We start from the raw sequence: 22,159 nt of genomic DNA, 5'->3' as shown, positions 1-22,159 counted from the left end.
ATGACAATGTCAGCGGGACAACAGGGTCTGGGCACATGGGCATGTGGACCCCTCCAGGGGCTTTGGTTTCCTCTATGAGCATGATGGGAAACCCTAGATTGTATTCTTTTATTTTTATATTTTTATTGAGGCAACATTTAACATTCCAGTTATTTTTGTGTACACAATTCAGTGGTTTTAGTCACGCTGAACCTCACCATTCTGTTTCTAAAAATTTTTCACTACTCCCTCCCAACAGAAACCATGAAGAAATAATTCCCCACTCTCACCCCCACTCCCCGGTAACCTCGGATCTATTTTCTATCTCTACAAATGTACCTATTCCAGATCTCTGATATAAGTGGGACTGGATAACATTCATCCTTTGTGCCTGGTTTATTCACAGCACAGTGTTGCCAGGCCCATCCATATTGTAGCATGTGCAGAACTTCATTTTTATGTCTTATAAAATTCCATCATAGGAATATATCACATTCTGCTCATCCATTCATTTGTTGATGGACAAGGGTTGCTTCCATTTTTTGCTTACGATGAACACTGTGCACACTGGTGAACAGCATCATCTTTGAACAGCCACTTTCAATTCCTTTGTGTGCAAGTCCTGGGCCACATGGAACATGGATGTTCTGAATAGAGACACGATCTGATTTACATAGAGGGTAGAAAGCAGAAGACAATTCTATAGACTGTTTGCATTTATTTTCAGATAACAGAGCACACAGCATAAAGAACCACCTCTGATAAGAACACTTAAAAGAATAAGACCATGGTGACTCGCAATATCCTACACCGTGGATATCTACCGATTAGTCAAAGGAACTGACCTTATCTGAATGGTAACAGAAAAGAATAGCTCCTCACAGTCCCTGAACAAAGGGAACTTAAAAACAAGTTCATCAAGTATTTTAGGCCACTATACTTTATAAATGTTAGTGCTGGCTATAGATATGTCGGAAAAGATGACCAAATCTTCTTCTCATGGTATCTCCTGATTTGGACAAAATATATGCCCACTGTTTGGCATCTGGATCAACTTGGCCCACATAAATCTTTACTATCTCTAGGCCGCTGGTTTCATACTCCATGATCACTTCCTAAGAGCCAGATACTGCTCTGAGAGCACCCCAAGGATTAAGCTCACTTCATTTTCAAAACTGCCCTGTCAACCAGATTCTATTACTCTCCACTCACAGAAGCAGAGACCTATCCAGACCGAGCAGCGGTGGTCACAGGCTGTAAGTGACAGTGGGGCCACAGTTCACGTGCTTAGGGATTACTTTATTCTTTCAAAATGGATGTTTGCAAGAAAGAAGCACTAAGAGCCAGGGCCCTGGGAGAGAAATGCTGATTTTGATCAAGTAAATCTATAGTGGTTCTTTACTTCTTTTGTCCTTGGGGTTTCCTACTTAAACGGTGGCAAATCTGAAAGGCAAAGGCTTCTATTTTTTATAGAATGACTTCTTCCAGATCTGATAACTGCTGACTTCACATATGTCTTGAATAGTTATGCTTCCCAGTCATTTCAAAGACTTGCATCAAGGACAGGAGAAAATCTGTTTCTCCAAACTCTTAAATATAAAATACTGCAAATGATTAGAAATCAAAGATACTCATGGTTCCATTATTTTAGGATCAAATCAAAGTCACTGCTCTGACAGGAGAGACAGGCTGTTACTGTCATTACAAAGTAGAAGGAAAGAAAACTAAAATTTATGGTCAGAAGCAGACTGGGCTCTTAAGTACCCATCCTTACAGTTCCCATGAAGAGAATTTAAATTTGCCAGATTATTATCAGTTTAAGAAGGAGCTTTTGCAATCTGCTTTTCAAGATGTTAGGTGACTTCCAAGAGCAGTTTGGGTGGCTTAACTGTGATTTTTTCCAGTCTTCGAAGAATATATAGATGTCCTAGGTAGCAGTATCAGAGAATTTCAACTGTTTTCATACTCAACTTCCCTGCATCTTGTAGGGAAACCATCTGTTCCACCCTGCCTGTCACTGGAAGCCAAGTCCTTTCAACAAGTAAAGACAGCACCAACCCCGTCAGGCACCGTGCTGGGCCTGAGTCTGATGGGGAATAGGACAGGGTAGCCCTGCTCCAGGTGCATGTCCTCTTTCAGACAGCTTTCATTGTGTTATGTTCATGCTCAAGAACTTGGCCACATGCACGGCAGAGACTTCTGGAATTCACCCTGACCGTCTCCTTTAAATAAGGAGTTTTTAAAATTTTTAATTGATGCATACAAGAACTGGGATACAAGCTAAAGGTGTGGGGTGGGGGGTGAGAGGATTCACCAGAGACAGAGTGGGGAGCAGAACAGGCAGATCAATGAAGTATGCTGCGGAGGGGAGCCGTGGGCGAGACAGCAGAGATCTGCTGCGCCATGTGGGTCAGCTCCCTGGCCAGGGAACGAACTCGTGCTGTTGTAGCTGGTGATAGCTTGGCAGCACTATCTTTAACCCCTGCACAACCTGGGAGGCTCCCATCTCCGTATTTAAATAGAAGAATGCGTGTTCCAAACTTCTGTCAGCTGGGGCCACGTGGGCAGTTCTGGCAAGTAGGGATGAAGAGAAACACTACAAGTCACTCCGGCGCTTAGCTTGTGAAAAGTCTGGTTCTCTAGCATTTTCTCTTTTCACCACAGGAAGCTGCCATGGATTGAGGTCCATAGGTCACTAACTGTGTGGAGCAGACAATCCCTGATCCACTAACTAGTGATGTAGTAGTGTGAGCACGCAGCTAAACCTTTGTCCTATTAAACGTGAGATTTCAGAGTTCTGAGTCACTGCAGTACAGCCCAACTCAGCATGGACAACTCTTGTGCTTTATTAACTAACATGTTAGGGATAAGTTCTGTTTGACTTCAACACCCAAGGGCCCTCCCCTCCACTGTTTTCCACTACCTCCCTCCACCCGCCACATCTGTTCACAGACCCGAAATAGAGTCAGCTTTACTCCACTGTGTTCTGCCACTTGACCCTTGCTCCTTTCACCTTGAGAAAATGTTTCTTCACCTTTAAAATCTGCTCTAATACCACCACACCTTCTGTGGTAGAAGTTGTTAGAATCCCCTTTTCACACTGAATTCTCCACCTTGCAAATTCTGCCTTACCAGAAGAGATGAAGAAACATTTCCCATTTTCCTTTGTCCCTGGGGTGCAGACTTGAGACCCACGTGCAGCAGGTGTGAACACCTGCCGTGAAGCGAGCTTCATGAGGAAGCACAGGGCCTGGCTCTTCTGCTTTCCTGAAGCAGGTGGAACAGGGTAACAGCTCTCAGCAGCAGCTTCTAGATGGTGTTTTTTCTGGAAAAGCAGCAAAGAAATCTACTCTGCCCTTTAGTGGATTCTGTGAAATATCGAGTGTCCCTTTTGAAATGCCTTCCCATCTCAATGAACTGCAGTGTTTTCTGTTGTCTGCAAAGAAACTGATCTGTACATCCCTGGTACCTCAAGGGAGCAGAAGTCACCATCATCTAGTCCCAGCGGATGCAGGGCCGTCTGTTTCGTACTTGCTATGAGATAGACTGTGTTTCACACGAGCAGCGACTCTTCCCAACAAGACTTTCAAGATGAAATTATAATGCCCCAGCCGAGCTGGGCCAGGCACAGGGCTTGTTCTACTTTAGGAATCAACAGAATGACCATTTAATTTATCATCAAAACCAGGAGGCTTTGGGAAATATGAAAAAGGTATAACAATTTTTAGTTATACCAGAACAACAGGTATAAACCAGGAAGGTGCCAGGTAAACAGCCATATGGTCATACTTGGCACTGGTAACTGTTGACTGAGTATAAAGGAAAAAAAAAAAAAACAAAAAAAAAATTTGAAGGAAAAGCACTACAGCCAAAACGGGAGTATAAAAGAGCAACTTTGTCCACCTGGGTTCAAAACATCCCTGTTTTCCTGGAGTCTTCTCCAACTCCAGGATGTAGAGGTAGGAGTTAGACTGAGCGAATCTCTTAGGTTTGCTGGTATGAGGTTGGGTTTTCATAAGGTAGCTTTCTCCAATTAGTGTTTTTAGGATGAAGAATACTTTTGTTATTAATAAATTCATTGTAAGCTTGATAAAAGCCATCCATAAAGCTTGAAACACAAGAGTCATTATCTCGCATGGGGCAGTAACGAACATAGACAAGATGCTCGCCCTCAACCCAATGCCCCTTGCACTGTCACAACAGAATAGCAGCAGGGCAAGAAAGCAGATGAAAATCTCCTCAGAGGCCAAGATCCCATGCATTAATTCTATCCCCAATATTCAGTCCAATGTCTAGGCAATATTATGTTCTATAACTGCTGAAACATAAAAGCCAGGCAAGCCTGCATGTTGCCTATGTGAGTAATTTAGACTCAAGAGTCTGCTTCTTTTCTCTTGCCTTAGGACTTTCTTGCTCTGGGAGTCTGTTCATGCCATAGTTTGAGTTCACGGCTTCTTCTACCCACCCTTCTACTCCCTCTGTCCAGTGCGGGCAAAGAATACAGAAGTAAGGACAGTGCCTGCCTCATGCCACCCAGTGATGCTTCTTTGTGAGCGTGCACATAATATTTTACCTCTTCCAGCTGTCCTAGCCCAAGTGAGAATGAGAAATCAAGGCAAGAGAGGTTAAAGAATCCTAGTACCAAGCACATAGTAGGGGCTCACTAAAGGTAGCTGTGACTATTACTGAGACACAATTAGTGTGCTGACACACGCAGTTCTCTTCACCACGCCAGAGCTACAAGCCTCAGGAGGAGGAAAATTATCATCAGTGATTGCACAATTAGTGATGCAAGTGAAATGAAAGCTGACTGTTTAGCATCAGCTCACTCCGATGATACTTTGGATGGTGCTCAAATTGCTACATGAAAGGTACTGCAAACATACTAAACACATTGGAACTGACATAATCATACCAGGTCAGCTGCAAGGCCCTATGAAATACAGTTCTGCAGCACAGAATAAAAGCTATGTATCTAGACAGTGAAATCAAAATATGCCCCAGTGAGCCTACAAAGGCATTATAAGCAATATGAAAGAAAGAAATGGACTAACTATTAAATGTACTATGGTTTTAAATGTTGGTGACAGTAATTTAACATATGGGCAATGAGGAATTCCATTTTATGTCAAGTTTTAAAAAAGGAACTAGAAAAAGCACTCGGCACTAGAGTCAATGTCTTAGGGGTGGAAGGAAAAGGAGGAAAAGGAGGAGGAACACACCCTCATTTGCTTCTAACACGGTTAGCTGATCTGTTTGAAATTAGATCCACTTTCAACTGTTTTAACTTAATTATTAAGCCATTTCTTAACCTCATGAATGCAGTTTTCATGTGCTTTCAAATCTGGCCCTGAACTAATAGACCCTTTCACTTCAGTGGTTTTGGAAATGAATGTTAGATGGAGAGGAAAGCGTTTTAACAGTGCTTTTCTAAGGGTCAAAGCTCTGAAAATATAGTATAGTTTGTACATAAAAGTCAGAACACCTGAATATCCTGCTGGCCCTTTGTCTGGTAATGAGGCAAGCCATGCCACCCTCTAAAACTTCTGCTTCCTTTCCAAGCTCAGTTGGCCACGCTGGTGCTGAGCTACCTAGCTGCTCAAGTGAATCCATTATTAGGATCAAAGTCCCAAAAGATGAGAAACAGGTGGCAGCCAGGCACCCTGAGGCAGCCTTGCCTTCACGTGTGAGAAACAGAATGATAGGTGCAAGTCTCCATTCTAGAAAATTCTCCATTAGATGGCATAATGGATAAGGGAAGAACTGCCTGTCAGTAGGAACAGCTAATGTCATAAGGCTGTTTGCTACTGAGTCTCTCATCATTTGTCATTCTCATTATATGGCAGGGCCTCCTGAATTGTTCTGGTTTTGTCTGCCATATTGTAGAGATCTATGGCTAATGACTTCCACATTTAAACTAACAGAAGTTTGCACAGTCTTACCCTCACTGCTTAGTGAAAAATAAAGTTTTATCATGTATGACAAATAATAACAGTGATAGTAGCTGACATCTATTGATTAGTTAAGCCTTTTCGATTAAACCGTAGAAAGTAAGTACCATTATCATCCCCATTTAAGAGGTGAGGATTGAGGTATAGAGAGGTTGAGAAATTTGCCCAAAGTCAAAGTTCTTGGAAGTGGTGAAATAAGAATTCAAATCCAAGTAATAATGAAACCCTCATCTATGTTCCTAATTGCTACAACTATACTGAATGTTGAAAATCAATGGCTACAAAGTGCCTTTGAAAAATTAAAAGTCAGGAAGTCAGTGAGTTTAGAGCTATACTTTCTGAATGCTTTCATCAAATATTAACATACCTACTATCTATCGGGTACTTTATCCATATTATTTCATTTTCTGCCAACAGATGAAACTGTAATTCCAGAAATAAGTTGTGCAAGATAATAGCAAGTGTAACTGTAATTTGAACCCAGATCTTAAAGGCTCTAAATCTGTGAGCTCTTTTCACAAAGCCACCCGTCATTCTTTAAAGCAATTTCTTACCCTTAAGAGCAAACTCAAAAAGAGAAAAGTTTGGAATAAAACTGACTACAATAAATTTACAATTAGGAAAGAATTCTGTTTTCTATGAGGCACAACATAGCTCTAATTTTGTTAATATTGACTTGAGAATGAGTATGATTCAGGTGATTTGTTAGGAGTTTAGGCTCTGAAAGGAGAATGAACAGCATTGGGAAAAGTCGTTGGTTTTGAGCAAATAGTAATCACATCCTCTTGCCTTTCTAATGCTGAATTGTATACCTTTAATACCACTTTTAACAGATGATGATTAATAGTGTCCATCTTTCCATCTGTTTTCTCTCTTTTGTATTCACCATAAGCCTACATTTATATGTAAAGTGATACTACTGTTGAGAAGTTATCAAAGAAGTTCCTGCAAATTCCTTTTGAACCTGCAGGACTTAAAAGGGGAAGGTAGCATGGCTCTGGCTTCAATTCCCAGGCTTAATCTCACCCATTTGGCTGACTACTACCAAAAAGCCAGAAAATAAGTGATGCCAAAGATGTGGAGAAATTGGAACCCTTGTGCATCACTGGTGAGAATGTAAAATGGTGTAGCCACCAGGGAAAATAATATGGACAGTCCTGAAAACGTTAACATTAACAATAGAACCACCATATGACCCACTAGTTACATTACCTATACCCAAGTGTTCATTAATGGGTGAATAAACAAAAACTGGTGTTAAGTTTATAATGGACTATGATCTAGTCTTCAAAAGGAAGAAACTTCTGACACCTGCACAACATGAACAGACCTTGAGGACATGTTGAATGTTAGTAAAATAAACCAGTCAGGAAAAGATAAATACTGTATGATTCTTCACATACGAGTTACCCATAGTAGTCAAGTTTACAGAGATGAAAAACAGAATTCCAGGAACTGGGAAGAGGGGCAAATAGGGAGGTTTTTAATGGGTGTAGTGCTTCATTTTACAAGAGGAAAAAAAGTTTTAGAAATCGGTTGTACAACAATGTAAATGTACTTAACATTACTTAAAAGTGGTTAAGATGGTAACTTTTTGTTATGGATTTTACAGCTATTGTAACAAAAATAAACAGAAAAAAAAACACAGGAGATAATGGTCACAATACTGATCTTAGAAATGCATCTGTGGACTCAACTCCAACAGTAAAGGAAACATAAGTTAAAATGAATGGGACTACATCAAACTAGAAAACTTCTGCACAGTGAAAGAAATTATTATATAACATAAATGATGCCCTACCGAACAGGAAAAATATTGACACATCATACATCCAACAAGGAGTTAATACCCAACATATATAAAGAACGCATACAATTCAAGAGCAACAAAACAACCCATCAAAATTCCAAAAGAGCTTTATAAACACATCACCAAAGAAGACACATAGATGATCACTAGTCACATGAAAAAATCCTAATCATCAATAATTGCCAGACAAATAAATATCAAAGCCAGAATGAAACAGCACCTTACACCTGTGAAAGTGACGATTTCAAAAATATCAGAAACAAGTGTTGGCAAGGGTGTGGGAGATAAGGAACCCTGTACACTGTCATTGGAAATGTGAATTGGAGCAGCCTCTGGCAAACAAAAAATAAAAAATGGATCCATTGTATGTTCCAGCTTTTCCACTTCTAAGTAACTATCTGGAGAATTAAAAACACTAATCCAAAAAAGGTATATGCACCCTATGCAATTTTATTTATATAGCTACAATGTGGAAACAATCGATATACTCACTGATGGGTGACTAGATAAAGAAGTTGTGGCATATACTAACAATGGAATACTACTTAGCAATAAGGACAACATAGATGGAATTACAGGAGATTGTGCTAAGTAAAATTAAGCCAGAAGGAGAAAGACAAACACTGGATAGTTTCGCTCACATGTGGAATATAAAGGACAAGACAAAGGAATAGTCAAACTCCTCCCCAACCCCCCCCCCAAAAAAAAATCACACCCTAGGATTCTCAGAGCAGAGCTGAGGTTACCCAGGGGAGAAGGGGTGGGAACAAAGTGTGGAGGGGGTATCAATGGATTGGGTAGAGGCTACTGTTAGACTGGCGTTGGGTGTTGTTTGGAAAGATACATTTAAAGAGTGAAACTGTACTCCTAAAACATAAACAGAGTTGTAAGCCAGTGGGTTTCTCTCAATTAAAAACAAAGGTTTGATAGTTGATAAGAGCTGGATGTAAATCCTGGCTTACCTCTTTCACCTTCTAATTTTATATCTGTGAACACGTTATTTAACTAGTTACTGATGCTCAAATTCCTCATCTCTGAATAGGGATAAGAACAGTACCTTCCTCACAAGGTTATGAAAACAACACATGGTAGACATTACCTACAGAGGCCAGCTCATAATAACCAATCTATAAATGCTAGCTCAGAGTCAGACTGGGTACTGAGGGTATAGAAATCCCTCTGAACTCTCAAGAGGCCATACCAAGTGGCATCTTTTGTTGCCTGGGGTTTACCGTGGCCGAGAGTGCTCAATTTGAAAGCTCAGGAAATGAAACGTTTAGTACCCACAGAATAGGCCATATGGCTAGGACTTAGGAGACTCATATATAAAGAAGAATGTTCACTTATTAACAACACACTTACAGACGATTGAAAGACCTATATCTTCCTATAGGCAGAGTTGAATAGCCAGTAAAGTTACTATTCGATTTGCCAGGAAGCATGAAGTCACAAAGTGAAGTAAATGAATCAAGAGTATGATGGTAGCTGACTACTAAAGCAATGTGCCATCATTTCCAAGTAGGGAGGATCTTTAGGTTTTATGAAGTCCATCAGCCAAGGAGTCCTCTGTTCTTGGACAATGTTGCTCACTGCCAATGTTGACTTCTGGGCAGTCTCTGTTTTGCTCCATGGCTGGCCATTCCTACCTTCCGCCAGAATGCAGTGAACTGTTGGGCCTAGGAGCCAGGAGTGCCTTTAAAGGGATTCTACTTGTCTTTTGCTTTGGTCAAAAAAATGTCAGATTTCATACAGGGTAGTATTATTCATCTCAGATACTAGAGTAAAATAAGACTTGCATGTACTTTGTTTAAAGTCTAACACAAGTCATTAGAAACTGTCATTGAGTTTCCATGCAACACCAAGCAGAACCATAAAGATAGACTGTAGAGTGAAACAGCAAAGTGTCTACCATTCCTCTAAGGTCATAAAAATATGCATATTTGCTGGGACTGTCAAAAGAAACTTTTAGGGGTCCTCCTGGTGGCACAAAGGATTAGGATGTAGCACTGCACACTAGCCGCAGCCGCTTCAGTGAGACTTCAATTTCTGGCCTGGGAGGAGCTCCACATGGCGCGGCAGACCTCTCCTGACCCGCCCACTGCTCCCCCCAGCAGTGTACTTCTTCCATCTGCCTGCTCTGCTCCCTACTCTGTCTCTGGTGAATCCTCTCACCACCCTGCACCTCTGGCATGTACCACAGTTCTGTATGCACAAATAAATAAATCTTTTTTTTTTTTTAAAGGAAAGCAAGAAAAAGAAAAAGAGAGAAACTTTTGGAACCTGCAAACTAAAACCTACCAAGTCCTTAAATATTTAGGAAGCAGGGTGGAAAGAGCAGGAGCTAGAATGTCCACTTCTCAGAACATATTTTGTAGATTTGATTTGCAGAATACTTCACCTAATTATGAAACCAAATTGAATTTAAAAAATTCCACCATAATGAAGAAAATGTTCCTTACTGTGTATTGATTCGTTGGTTTAACTCTATGGAAAGAGGCTATTTCAGGCACTCTGAAAACCACCACTTGCCTGTAAAAGCCTGCTGGCCATGCCCCGGGGACAGAACAACAGCACTGCCATCACTGAAGCCTTGTAGTGATCACGAGGCGGTTGTTAGACAGCTGGGAGCCTCTTACAGGATGGAGCAAGTGACCAGTTATGCTGTGTTACTGGGAACTGGAGTTTCAGTAAGGAAAGAAACTAAAGATGTAAGATGGGAAATTTCTGAATCTGACCTGGATAAAAGCCCCAGTGTGAACTGGAAAAATAATTGATTTAATTTCGAAAAGGGATTTCTAGCTCTTATTTTTAGCCAAAAGGAATAAAAATCAGTGCCTAACTTTAGTAGCTTTGAATGTCCACAAGACACTCTCTAAATGCCATTTCTTTCTTTCTTTCTTTTTTTTTTTTTAACTAAGAAGCAGGTCTCCTTAGAGACATGGCTTGATCCAGAGCCAGAGAAGAAAATGTCCAAGATGAATCTGGAACATGCTACCAGAATATAAAGCAAAGAAACTTTCAAATACTTCAGGAGCTCTATCAGAGGGATTGAGGACCCAACATAAAGAAGTTCCATTGTCCAAAGACTGCAACCATTTGATCACCAATGGAGTTTAATAATGCAGTGGGGGAAAAAGAAGAACCACATCAAAGAGGTAAAAATCCAGAACTTCATAATACTTCAAAAACCACAATGGCTAGTTTTGGAGGATACTAGGGAGTCAAATCAAAATTTGAAAACTGGTAAATGGAAAGCTTCAAGACTTTATCTCACTTTTTCTCTATGAACTAGACCTCAGTGAAAACAAAAATGAAGTTTCTGTTAATAGAAGTACTTTTAGCTAATAAAAATGGAAGGAAAGAAAGTGTTAGAAAGCTGACATTTTGCAACCTCTAATGACGCAGTAGATTTAGGCAACTGTCAACAGCCACAAACATAAAGAGATGTAACCAAACATTACCCATCTTGTAGCTGAAATGCATGGCATTGTGTACACTTCTCATACACTCACACCTGACACTGATTAAGCTTTAAATCAAACCATTAATTTATAACGCAAGGGCAAATAGAGATACCTGTCGAATTACCAGAGAATAAAATAAGCAAATTCCAGACTGTGGGAAATACCATGAAGCAAACAACCAGGCAGGTTTCCTCTACAAATGAACTGCCATATGAAAACAGAAAACAGACAGAGAAGGGAAAGCCAGTACATTAAAAGCTACGTATAGGACATATTGATCGCAACAAACAGAGCTTATTTGCATCCTGATTTAGATGGACTATCTTAAGACTGGAAAATTTAAACAGAGTTTAATGCTGCCTGGATAAAGAATTAATGTTAATTATTTTTAGATCAGGGAGTGTGTCACGATTATATCTGTTAACAGAATCTTCATCTTTTAGACACATTTTCTGTTGTGTTTCTGAATGAAATCAAATGACAAATAAGGTTTACTTCAAAACAACTGAGTGGCATGGGTGGCGTGGGAGGTGTGGCAGGGGTGGGCAGAACACAGATGACCTAAGACTGAGTTGACAACTGTTAAAAGAGGGTGATGGTGGCCCTCCCTGGTGGCGCAGCGGGTTAAAGCACAGCACTGAGAATCTGAAGCCACTTCCGTATGAGTTCGATTCCCGCCTGCCGCCTGCCCCGGAGGAGACCACATGGTGAGTGAGACCTCTCCTGACCCGCCCGCTGCTCCCCTCAGCAGTGTACTTCGTCGATCTGCCTGTTCTGCTCCCCACTCTGTCTCTGGTGAAGCCTCTCACCGCCCCTGAGCCTCTGGCCTGTACCCCAGTTCTGTATGAATAAATAAATAAATCTTAAAAAAAAAAAAAAAGAGGGTGATGGTTATGTGGGATGATTACACCATCATCTCTCCTTTATTTATGCTTGGAAATGTCTAGTGAAAATTTCCACAATAAAACTGTAACAATGTAACTCATCGATCCCACTCATGATAAGTTTTTAAGGAAACAGTGGTGGCTTCTGTCCTGGCAAGGCCCTGTCTACTCAAAGCCTTCCTTCAGATGGATAAAACAGCATAGACATTTTCCAGGGACACCTCAGTTGTAGATAAAGATCATCACGTTAAAAGGAATGCTGGTTGAAAGCAAGAACATGGTGCAAATTCCATGACCTTGCTACTGTGAAACTTTGTGTTTTCCTCAAGGTTCTAATTCCTCTGACACCTTTTGCTACACACACACACACACACACACACACACACACACACAACATCACTATCAATCTCCCCTTTGAAGAATTATTAATAAATGGGTGACTGACATTCTTCATCCAAGGCCATGTCATTTAATTTTACTTTCTGAAGTGGGATACTGTAAAAACTTGGTATTACATTAAAATAGTCAAACTGCTTGGACAAGTAGCAAACACTCTTCCCCACTTAAGAATCCTTTCTCGAGTAAAAGAGTTCTCAAAATTTAGTATGATCTGTATAGATGGGAGAGCAGAGAACTTATAGCAAAACAGATCACTGGGTCCTACTCCCATTATTTCTGATTCAAGTCTGGGTAAGGGTGCAAGAATTTGTCTTCAACAAGTTCCCAAATATTCCTGATACTACAAGTCTGAGGACTCACAACTGAAAATTATGGTCCCAGAATATCTAAGAAACTTTGAGTCTCTGCTGCCTCTTAGCTTTTCCCCCCTCTAAGAAGGAAGTCCCCTGACACGTTCCATAAAAAGTTTCAAGATCTGCCCTTTCTCTAACTTATCCCTTTGGACTCTATCATGCCTTCTAGTGGATAATTATTACATCAACTTTTAAACTTACCCTTAAGTCATAGCTATTCAAAAATGTTCCCATGAAGCTCGAGACAGCATTTCGGCATCTATCTACCCTAAAAATAATCAGACTAATTTGGTGTCTCTTTCCTCTTCTCCCCTTCTTTTCTTCCTCCACTTCTCTGAGCAAACAGGCAAGAGGAATAAAAATGATCATAAAAAAATTCCTAATATGTGGTTTCCATCAGAACATAATTTCTTAGAGTGATCCTTTGACTTTATTACAAGCTTTCCTTTCCTACCAAGTCGTGGGCCTTCACCAATATTATTTGAAAATAACAAAGTCTGATATCTAGTAATATTCATAGAATTCAAAGTCCTGCCACAGGGCAGGCATTCAATCCATTTTTGTCAAATGAAATACTTCAATCACAGAATCTTAAGCGACAACGGTGGCTCTGGGCCTATGTGATATGCAGGCTGTTACCACCGAAGCAGCTCTGGTAATCCAGACCTCAGGACGTCCACTCATTCTGTGATTCTACCCCTGGCTTACTGTACCCCTAAACAGTTTATCAAAAGTGGTCAACAGGATCTAAAGTGAAATAGTAAGTCCAATGGTAGCACAGGGCTATATAGCTAAACAATTATTATAAAATTATCAATTAAAGAAATGTATTTACTATTAAAAAGAATTTGTGAACACAGCATTTTGTTTTAGATGCCTTTTCCTATTTCTTTATATGAAGTGTGTAGGAAGAGTTTCCCATTCTAGAGAAACTCACAAAAAGCCTAGGAAATTCAGAAATAGAGAAAATCCTGACAGGGTTAGTTCTCTGGCACTAAACAGATACTCCTAAATGAGAAATTCACTGTGTTCTCCTGCCCCATACTAATATTCCATGGTCATACTAAAATATTGAAGCCATCTAAAATTGTTACTACCAAGGTCACCTTCAGAAGCTGTTCCTTCTATATGCAGCTAGATTAGGGGGCCGGGGAGAAAAACCCCGTACCTACTTACTTTGTTCCAAGAACTGTTTTACTATTTACAATTGCTAGTTCAACATTACTCCTCTGAGAGAGACATTATTTCCATTTAACGGCCAAAACTGGAGATCACAGAAGTCTCGTGTCTCTGGAAAACCAGCAAGTCCAGATGTGAACCCAAACGTATCAGACACCAAGGCCGTGATTCATCCACAGAGTTAAGTTCATTTTTGTCGAGAGTTCCAGCAGCTCTGTCAGCACTCACAGGGCTCAAGAAGTTTGACACACGATTATAACCTCTATCATCCACTTCTACATCTTCTAAAAATAGAAGCTGTTCTCTTCCTGCTTACTTCATTTTGGCTCACATCATCAACAGAAATATTTGTAACACCAGGAGAAATCCAGTGAAGAAAGCATTTTGACCCACGTCTCGGTATATCTTTAAAAGCTGACAAGTAATAAAGCGGGAAGCAATGTCCATTAATTTTTGTGAGGTCACAAATGGTGACTTGCCTGGATATTTCCCTTAATATAAACACCCAAGTCAATATTCCTAGCTCTCTGGTGTCATGCACATTCTAAGACTGGAGTCTCCTGGAGTCAACCAGTAGCCGTCCTAGCCCAGAGAAGGCTGGGTGGAAATGACACCAGCACCAGCACCGGCTGAGGGGCTGTCTTCTGAGAAAGTAACATTAAAACTAAGAAGCTCAGACAAAAGCAGTATTTTTCCTAATTTATGCATTATCATTGACGATGCCTTCCCGTCCCAAAGGCATTCGTGAAGGAGTTACAGGAGGCAAAGACTCTGAAATAAGAACTTGCCTGCTACTGCCATTTGTGGTAAAACCCTTCCACACTGGCAATTTAAAATCAACCCTGTACAACACATTGAATAGAAAAAACTAAATGTAAGTCAACTTCCTTAACATTCTCTTACACCCTACCAAACACGGCAAAAGCCAGAGCTCTGACGATGTAGTTTAAATGTGGGGTGATACTGTCCCGTGCTGGACATCCATCCAGAGCCCAAGTATGATTTTTTTCTTTTTGAACGGCAGCAGATGTTAACAGTTATGCTTATCAGCTCCTAGAGTTCACTCCTGCTTGAGCAGGATGACACACTTGGCAGGGTTTTGACAAAGGCTAGCCTACGTCATCCCACTATCGGTCAGAGGGCCACACATCCAGATTCCTCGCGTACACTTGTCAAACTCATGAGAGGTGTCACTTGTGTTTGGATAGCAGCGTCCATCACCACAATAAGTGACAATACAGATAATGATACCCTCTTTGTCACCATCCCCAAAGTTTAATTACATGCCCTTGTAATTTACTTGGAGGGAAAAGATAATACATATACTAAAACAATTTTGGAATTATATGCACGGATAAATAGCACTTATCTTTTTTCCTTATGTTAAGTCATTGCTATATTCTTTTTTTAGAGCGCTTAACAATTGTGTTGGAGAAAGGACATCAAATGATGCTTAGAAATGTGATACACATTTTCATTTCACACTCCATCAGCTTTTACAACTGTAGCTCAATGAAATGTAAGAGAGAGCTTGGCAAACAGCCATATTTACCAAGGTATAAAATAGGGGTCAGGTTACTTTTTTTATAGAAAGAAAAAAATGTTTAATTTTCACTCCACATGACTAAAGCAGACATTCAGCTAACACCCTAGAGAAAGGCACCATAACCTCATATACTGACATGCTTTAGTGCCTAATCTATGGTAGGTTTTTACCATATTATAAACAACTCCCCGAAGCAAGGAAATATTCCTTTCCTCACCCCCTTCCACTCCGAATCTACTGACACAGAAATATACCGGATCAGATCATTCACGGTGTTAACTCTTTCACTGAAAAACACCGGCTTTTGCCCTTTGCTTTTGGTAGAGAAGCAGAAAAGGGCTTATTCCCTTCATAAGCAGAGAAGCAAAGCTACAGACATCAGCAAAAACACATCTTTCTAATTCGGATTTCAATCTGTCAGAAAGGATTAAGGTCGCCTGCATACAGAAAAAGGGAACCGTAAATGATACCAGGAACGTGGTCAGGAAACGGTGGCTGTTTCGCCAGCGGGGTAGAGAGGAAAGTGTTTCTCACTCACCTCTGTCAAACCCGAGACCTCGCCCTTTGCTAGCGGTTTGCTGATGGATGGTGTGTACACTTCGGCGTCTGATACCGGTTGCCCTTTCAAAAAATGTTTTCCTGATTCATAAATATCCACTTCCACCATTTTCCCCATGAACGAGGGGTTCTTTGGCACTAAAACCTTAAAAAAAAAATCAACAGTTTCATTTATGTAAGTAAACTTTTTACTATAGACTAGCTTTAGATTTTTAGAAAGACTGCAAAGACAGCACAGGGAATTCCTCTCTATTCCACACCCAATTTCCTTATCATTACACACTTTACATGTGCACAAAACACTTGTCACAATTAATGAGCCAATATTGATATGATATTGTTAGCTAAAGGTGGTACATTTTTCAGGTTCCCTCTGTGGTCCCCTAATCCTTTTTTCCTGTTTTGGAGTCCAATCCCAAGTCGGTTCTGTCTTCCAGGTGCGCACGGGTCTGGGAACCTGGTAGGGAGTGAGGGTAATGTGGGAGAGAGACCCAGCCAGAAGTGTGCTCTTTTGTTGCGGGATGCCCGCTACCTAGGGCCCGTGGAAGTCATACCTGGGAAATCCCAGCCCTCAGCCACTCACATCCCAATGGGCCTTTGAGATTCTGCTCCTGGTGGCCCCATGCAATGAAGAGAACTGAGACAACCAAGAGAAGTCCTATCCCTTCAGTACCTTCCAAGTTAGCTGTGAGAATAACGGTCTGAGGAGATAGTTCACCTCACTCCCTGTGTGTGCAGAGTGGGTGTTTGGAGGGAAAGGAAGAATATTTAAAAGGAACCTTTTGGCATCCCCAAAAGTGGTATTTGAAGCTAACTGGCTGCATTAACTTTGTGGCTGCATTCAATTCTTTCGCTTTGTTCTAAAATGCACAGAATTGTTAGTTCCACCCCCACATACACTGACTACTCTGAAGGCGACTTCACAGGGAGCTGTGGGATGGTTTCTTTTCCCTCAAGATTTCTGATAAAAGTACTTATTTACCTTGAGCAAATGTTTCCCCTCCTTCGGGACTCAGAGGCACTCTGCATGTATTATGTCTCCCTTACACTTCTATTTTAGTGCTGGAGCTACTTGCCAATCTTTTTAAGTAAGGATCCAAAATAAATAGACTAATTCTAATCCAGCAATACTTTGATATCTAGATATAATCTTCACTTCTGGAACTCATCTCATTTAGAAAAATAATTCCTATGAAATCTTTGATATGTTTAGTTGTAGAGACCAAAAGGAAAAAAAAAAAAAAAGCCAGAAAAGAGCCAGAAGTTCTTCAGCCAGCTTCTCTAAAATTGGACCGTTGTCTTTGAGTTTGATTTTTATGACCACTCAGTACACTGCTTCATCACAATATAGGAAAAAGGTCACCTGGGTGGTGAATTACTCATGGGAAGCAAAGGAACTAAAAAGAGCTTTAGTATCAGGATATGAAAGCCCTTTTAACTCAGTTTTTATAAAATAAGAAAATCTCTAGGGTAAACGGTCCCTGGGAGACTTGGTACTATTCTGGGGGAAAATCACTCTCCTTGATCTGCTGCCTTGATCTGAATGAAGGGCTCACTGTTTTTTTCCCCCTCCGGTTTTAATAATTGGAAAAACCCTGACTGCTTTAAATTGGAGGAAACAGCTAATGAGGCATGCCATTGCCTTTAAAATGAAGGGAAAAAAAGTTCCCTGCTGAGGCAAAAACCCAGATGGCAAGAGAAAGGAGAGGGAAGAGGCAACCAAAATACTTGAATCAAACTCTTCCCCAGGGCTGAGCAGAAGGTTGGCTTGAATAGGAAAATGGCTCTCTGGAGTCAATTAATGGGATGGAAAATGGGGAAGAGACTCAGCTCAAACATGGGGACCTGGGAATCCTGCCTCAGCTGCAGTCTCTACTGGGTACGGAACAGGCATGCTTGGTCTGGGTTATGTCCATCCCTACCCCCAACCTGCCCAGGCCTCCCTCCCTCTGCAATGATTCCTGAGGACCTGGTGTCCTGTCTGGATTATTCCAGATGGATCATCAATGTCTTTTCAATGACTGCGTCCTGATTTTCAACATAGTCAGACACCTTTCCTGGCCCATCCTTTATCTGACTTGCACTTTTTTTTTAAGACTTATTTTTATTATTTATGCATATAAGAGCTGGGATATAGGCCAGAGATGGGGGGGGGGTGAGAAGTTTCAGCTGAGACAGAGTGGGGAGCAAAACAGGTGGACTGACTGAAATACACTGCTGAGGGGAGCCGCGGGTGAGACAGGAGAGGGCAACCGTGACTTATGTGGGTCAGCTCCCTGGCCAGGGATCGAACTGAGGCCACAGTGGCTGGCACTAGCTCTACAGCACTGAGACTATCACCCCTGTGCCAGCAGGGAGGCCCTCTGACAGGTTCTGAAGGACCTTCCCAAGAACTAATTCCCATCATGGCCCATGGAGAAACCTTTCTTGTCTCATTTGATGAAAAAGCAGGTACAAATAATGTGATATTAAGGGAAAATAATAAAATTCAGGAATGATCGATGAAAATCCCCCCACCCTCAAGAGGCTCCTGGCCAGAGAACACTGCACGCTTTTCCTTGCCTGGGCTGGTGGCCCTCAAGAACACACTCCTATTCTTCAAGATGCTTTTGAATTGCTTTACCACCCGGGAAAAATGGAATCCCAAATGCTGAGACAGAGTCTGGGGGCTGGGCTAGAGAGCAACACATTAGCTTTGGGGGCACGAAAAGCAGCTAAGCAAATGGGGAGCCCCTTGGGTTGGCCTAGAGGAAGTGAAGTTGGCTTGATCCTCACACTGGTCTTTAGGGTTGTCCACACAGTATGGAGTTGAGCCCAAGGAAGAGGCTCTTTGCCTTTCCCCACAGTGTCTTTATCAGGTGAGAGTTCAAAAACAAAACACTAACATCAAACAAAACTAAAACACCAAGTGACCAACCTAGGACTGTGTGAGTGCTGTGACAGGGAGAGGAAGTCCCTGCCCTTCCATGTTGAGGTCGCGCGAGGCGAGCAGACACCCTTCCTGCCTCTGACCAGGACTTGCCCCTGCTCTGCGCCAGGCTGCGGAAAGTCTGGCAGTGATCGCTTGTGTCCCCAGCTCCCAGGAGCCTAAAGCTGGTCCTGCGTGAGATTAATGAGGACTACACTTACTTCGCTGTAGAGCATGCTGTGCAGACTAACCCACAGGGGGAACCTTGCTTTAGCAAGGGGCTACAACCTTCCCCTATTCCAAGTCCTTTTTATTAAACTGATATACTTTCAGAATGCCTCATTTTGAAGACAATTTAGGAGTCTGAAGTATCTCTTACTTGCTCGTAGAATCGATTGTGTGCAACATAAAACTTGGAATCAAAAGATTCTTCTGTCACTAACACTTGTTGTCTTTCACCAATCTGTGGAGAGAAAAGAGGAAAGGTGAGACACACACTTGAGAATCCGAAACAGATGCCAGCCCTACAGTAGAGACTAGATTGCCAGGCACAGCTAGTGCATGTATCACAGGTTCAAACTTCCGGAAAGACATCACTAACCATGTAGTAACATAAAATTAGCATAGTGTGGAATCTTATTTTCTTACATAAGGACAAAACAAAACTTGATCTTATTTCCTCCTTCAACATAAGTAAGATAATTAAGGCTTCTAAGACATACAAAAATCTTCTAAAATATCACTTTGTTTCTTGAAACAAAGTTGCAAAACAAGCTTGAACAAGCTGCTTCTAATCCAAATTCATGAAAATATTTTGGCAATATGAGAGAATAGTAATAAACATTAATTTGTGTTATGAGGGATGCAGCACTAAAAAAAAATGCCTCAAAAACTAGTCATTAAGTCCCTGCACCTAAACATTTCATGTGTTATATGTAATTCTGAAATTACTGACTAATTCACACAGCTACTTAGTTATTATATACATTTTCTCTGTCACCAGCAATTGCCGCTTTTTTTGTTATAGCCACGACCCTAAGTTCATTTTTTTTTTTTTAAGAGAAAGCTCACAAGAATGTGGGGCTGTTAATTCCCTATAGGAATGATCACAATCTATGATCCAACATGAATTTTTAATACCAAGAAGGTAGATCAGCCAAGACATTGGTTAAAGAAATGTGACTGGACTAAAAAATGCTACCATTTCCAAGTTTATTTCCCTGTGAAATGCTACACTTAAAAGTATCATTTACTTGTTTTACAAGGTTGTCAAGATGTCTGATGTAGCAAAGCAGCTGTGTTCAGTGATTACAGGAATGATTTTTGCCATTGCTACTTGATAAATACAACCCCCCAAATTAAAGCCCATTGGCGAGATTTTTAAAAAGTACCTCCTATTCTTATTATGTAAGGACTTGTCACCATGTTCAGTTACCATGTAGACATAAACACAGCTGCACTAAATGCAACACCTAATAATTAGAAATGAAAATATTAAAGCCCCTCTCCATCATATAACACCATTGCATCAATATACCATAATTTATTATCTAATGTATCACCTCATTTAAATTGAAGCCACACAGAAACCCCTCAGCCAAAGGTGGTAAGGTCTCTGAGAAGACACTTATCAAAGACTTATGTCAGTCTCTGAAGACTAGTTCAAAGTCCCTGCAACATTAATCTCTCAAAACTAAAGAAGCAAAATAAAAGAAAGTTTCCCCCAAATCTTCTTTCAGTTTGAATGGCTCTGTTTATTAACAAGGAGTGATGAATATTGGGGTTTGCTGAAGTATTCTTCTGGAAGAAAGCTTAGAATGTTTGCACACATTTCACAGTATGAGTTGCTTGTAACTTACGATAAGTATCTGTCAATGGTTCTTAAGGAAATCTGCAATTACACTTCATCTAACATTAAATTTTCAGGAAATTAGCAACAATGCGAGATTGTAGAGGCACTGAAAACGTTAGTTACTTCTTTCCTCTTGTCACAATTAATTCGGACAGATGGGAGTCATCATTTTGGGCTATTCTATTTTATCTGGGAATAATGATGATGACAACAACATACACACACATAGTTAGAAACACTTGCTATGTTTATCTGGTTGAAGGCTGCACCTTCAATCAGAACTATTTGTAGATGAGTATTCAACTATTGTTTGCAAAAAGGACTCAGGAGAACAGCTATATGGAGTGATTTACAGTGGCTACCACCTGTGTAGTCACCCTTCTTGTCTCCTTGGTAACAAATCTTATCTATTGGTGAACTCTTAAAGCTCTCCAGAGAATACTGGACAAAGATGAACACGAGAAATCTAGGACTTGGATCGAAAATGCTATAAGCTACCCCAGCCCCATAACAAAACAGCAAAAGCTAATTAAAGTTCCTCATTATTATTTTTATGAATTAAATTGCATTAAAACACATTTTGAAGGTGAAATACAATCTCTATGAGAACCAACTACTTCAAAGAAGCTTAAAATCAATGATGAAATTAAGGAAGGGAAGCGTTCACACAAAACTCTGAAAGAGACAACTTTGCTTTGGTGACAATAAAGGATCTTAGGAGCTCAGTGTGTGGATATCAGCCTCAAGTGTCTTTTTTCAAATGAGTCACCCTCTTTTGCACGATTTCTCCCCATGATCAACCAGTGTGGCTAAAAGACCCACACAGAATAAAACTTAGAGGAATCATCCTGATTGTCTATATCTCAGCAATGCCACAATCACGAAACAAGTCCTCAGCTCAGAGGAAGGAAATGGCTCACAGAGCAAGATGCAGAGCACATCGTCTCATCAGTTATTCCATAACATCTACACTTACCTGACAACCTGACCAAGTCAAGTAACTAGAACATTCCAGGTCAGGAAGAAAGGTAAAAGTGATTTGGAGGAATTAAGAATGGTGAAAGTTCTAAGAAAGGGTTACTCAGAAATATCACACATTGGATGGACAGTAGAATACTAAGCTAGGGGTCTGGGAAGCTTCTTTTCAAGATAAAAGAGATTTGACACTTCACTTTTTCCTCATTTAAAACTTGAGAATTTGGTAGAAATGACATGGGAATGGGAAGAGTGGTTCTAAAATCCCGAGTTCATGCTAGATGTGTCGGTTAGGGGCTGG

The 22,159-nt window shown here is 40.7% G+C and overlaps 1 protein-coding gene across 2 annotated transcripts in view; it reads right to left on the bottom strand.

The window, feature by feature from the left end:
- CDKAL1 (CDK5 regulatory subunit associated protein 1-like 1) overlaps positions 1 to 22,159 on the bottom strand; it is a 604,990-nt gene that overhangs the window by 17,238 nt on the left and 565,593 nt on the right. For both annotated transcript variants that reach the window (XM_004693314.2, XM_012732965.1), the window contains 2 exons: positions 19,411 to 19,494; positions 16,104 to 16,268 (listed from right to left, as the gene is read on the bottom strand). In XM_004693314.2, the coding sequence (XP_004693371.1) occupies positions 16,104 to 16,268; positions 19,411 to 19,494 (249 nt within the window). The remainder of the gene's footprint in view (positions 1 to 16,103; positions 16,269 to 19,410; positions 19,495 to 22,159) is intronic.

This window comes from Condylura cristata, unplaced genomic scaffold (assembly GCF_000260355.1).
Source record: "Condylura cristata isolate star-nosed mole 26May11 unplaced genomic scaffold, ConCri1.0 scaffold00037, whole genome shotgun sequence".
In the NCBI taxonomy this organism is placed as follows: domain Eukaryota; kingdom Metazoa; phylum Chordata; class Mammalia; order Eulipotyphla; family Talpidae; genus Condylura; species Condylura cristata.
Note: the sequence above shows the minus strand (reverse complement) of the source record. Positions and strands in the feature narration are given on the sequence as shown.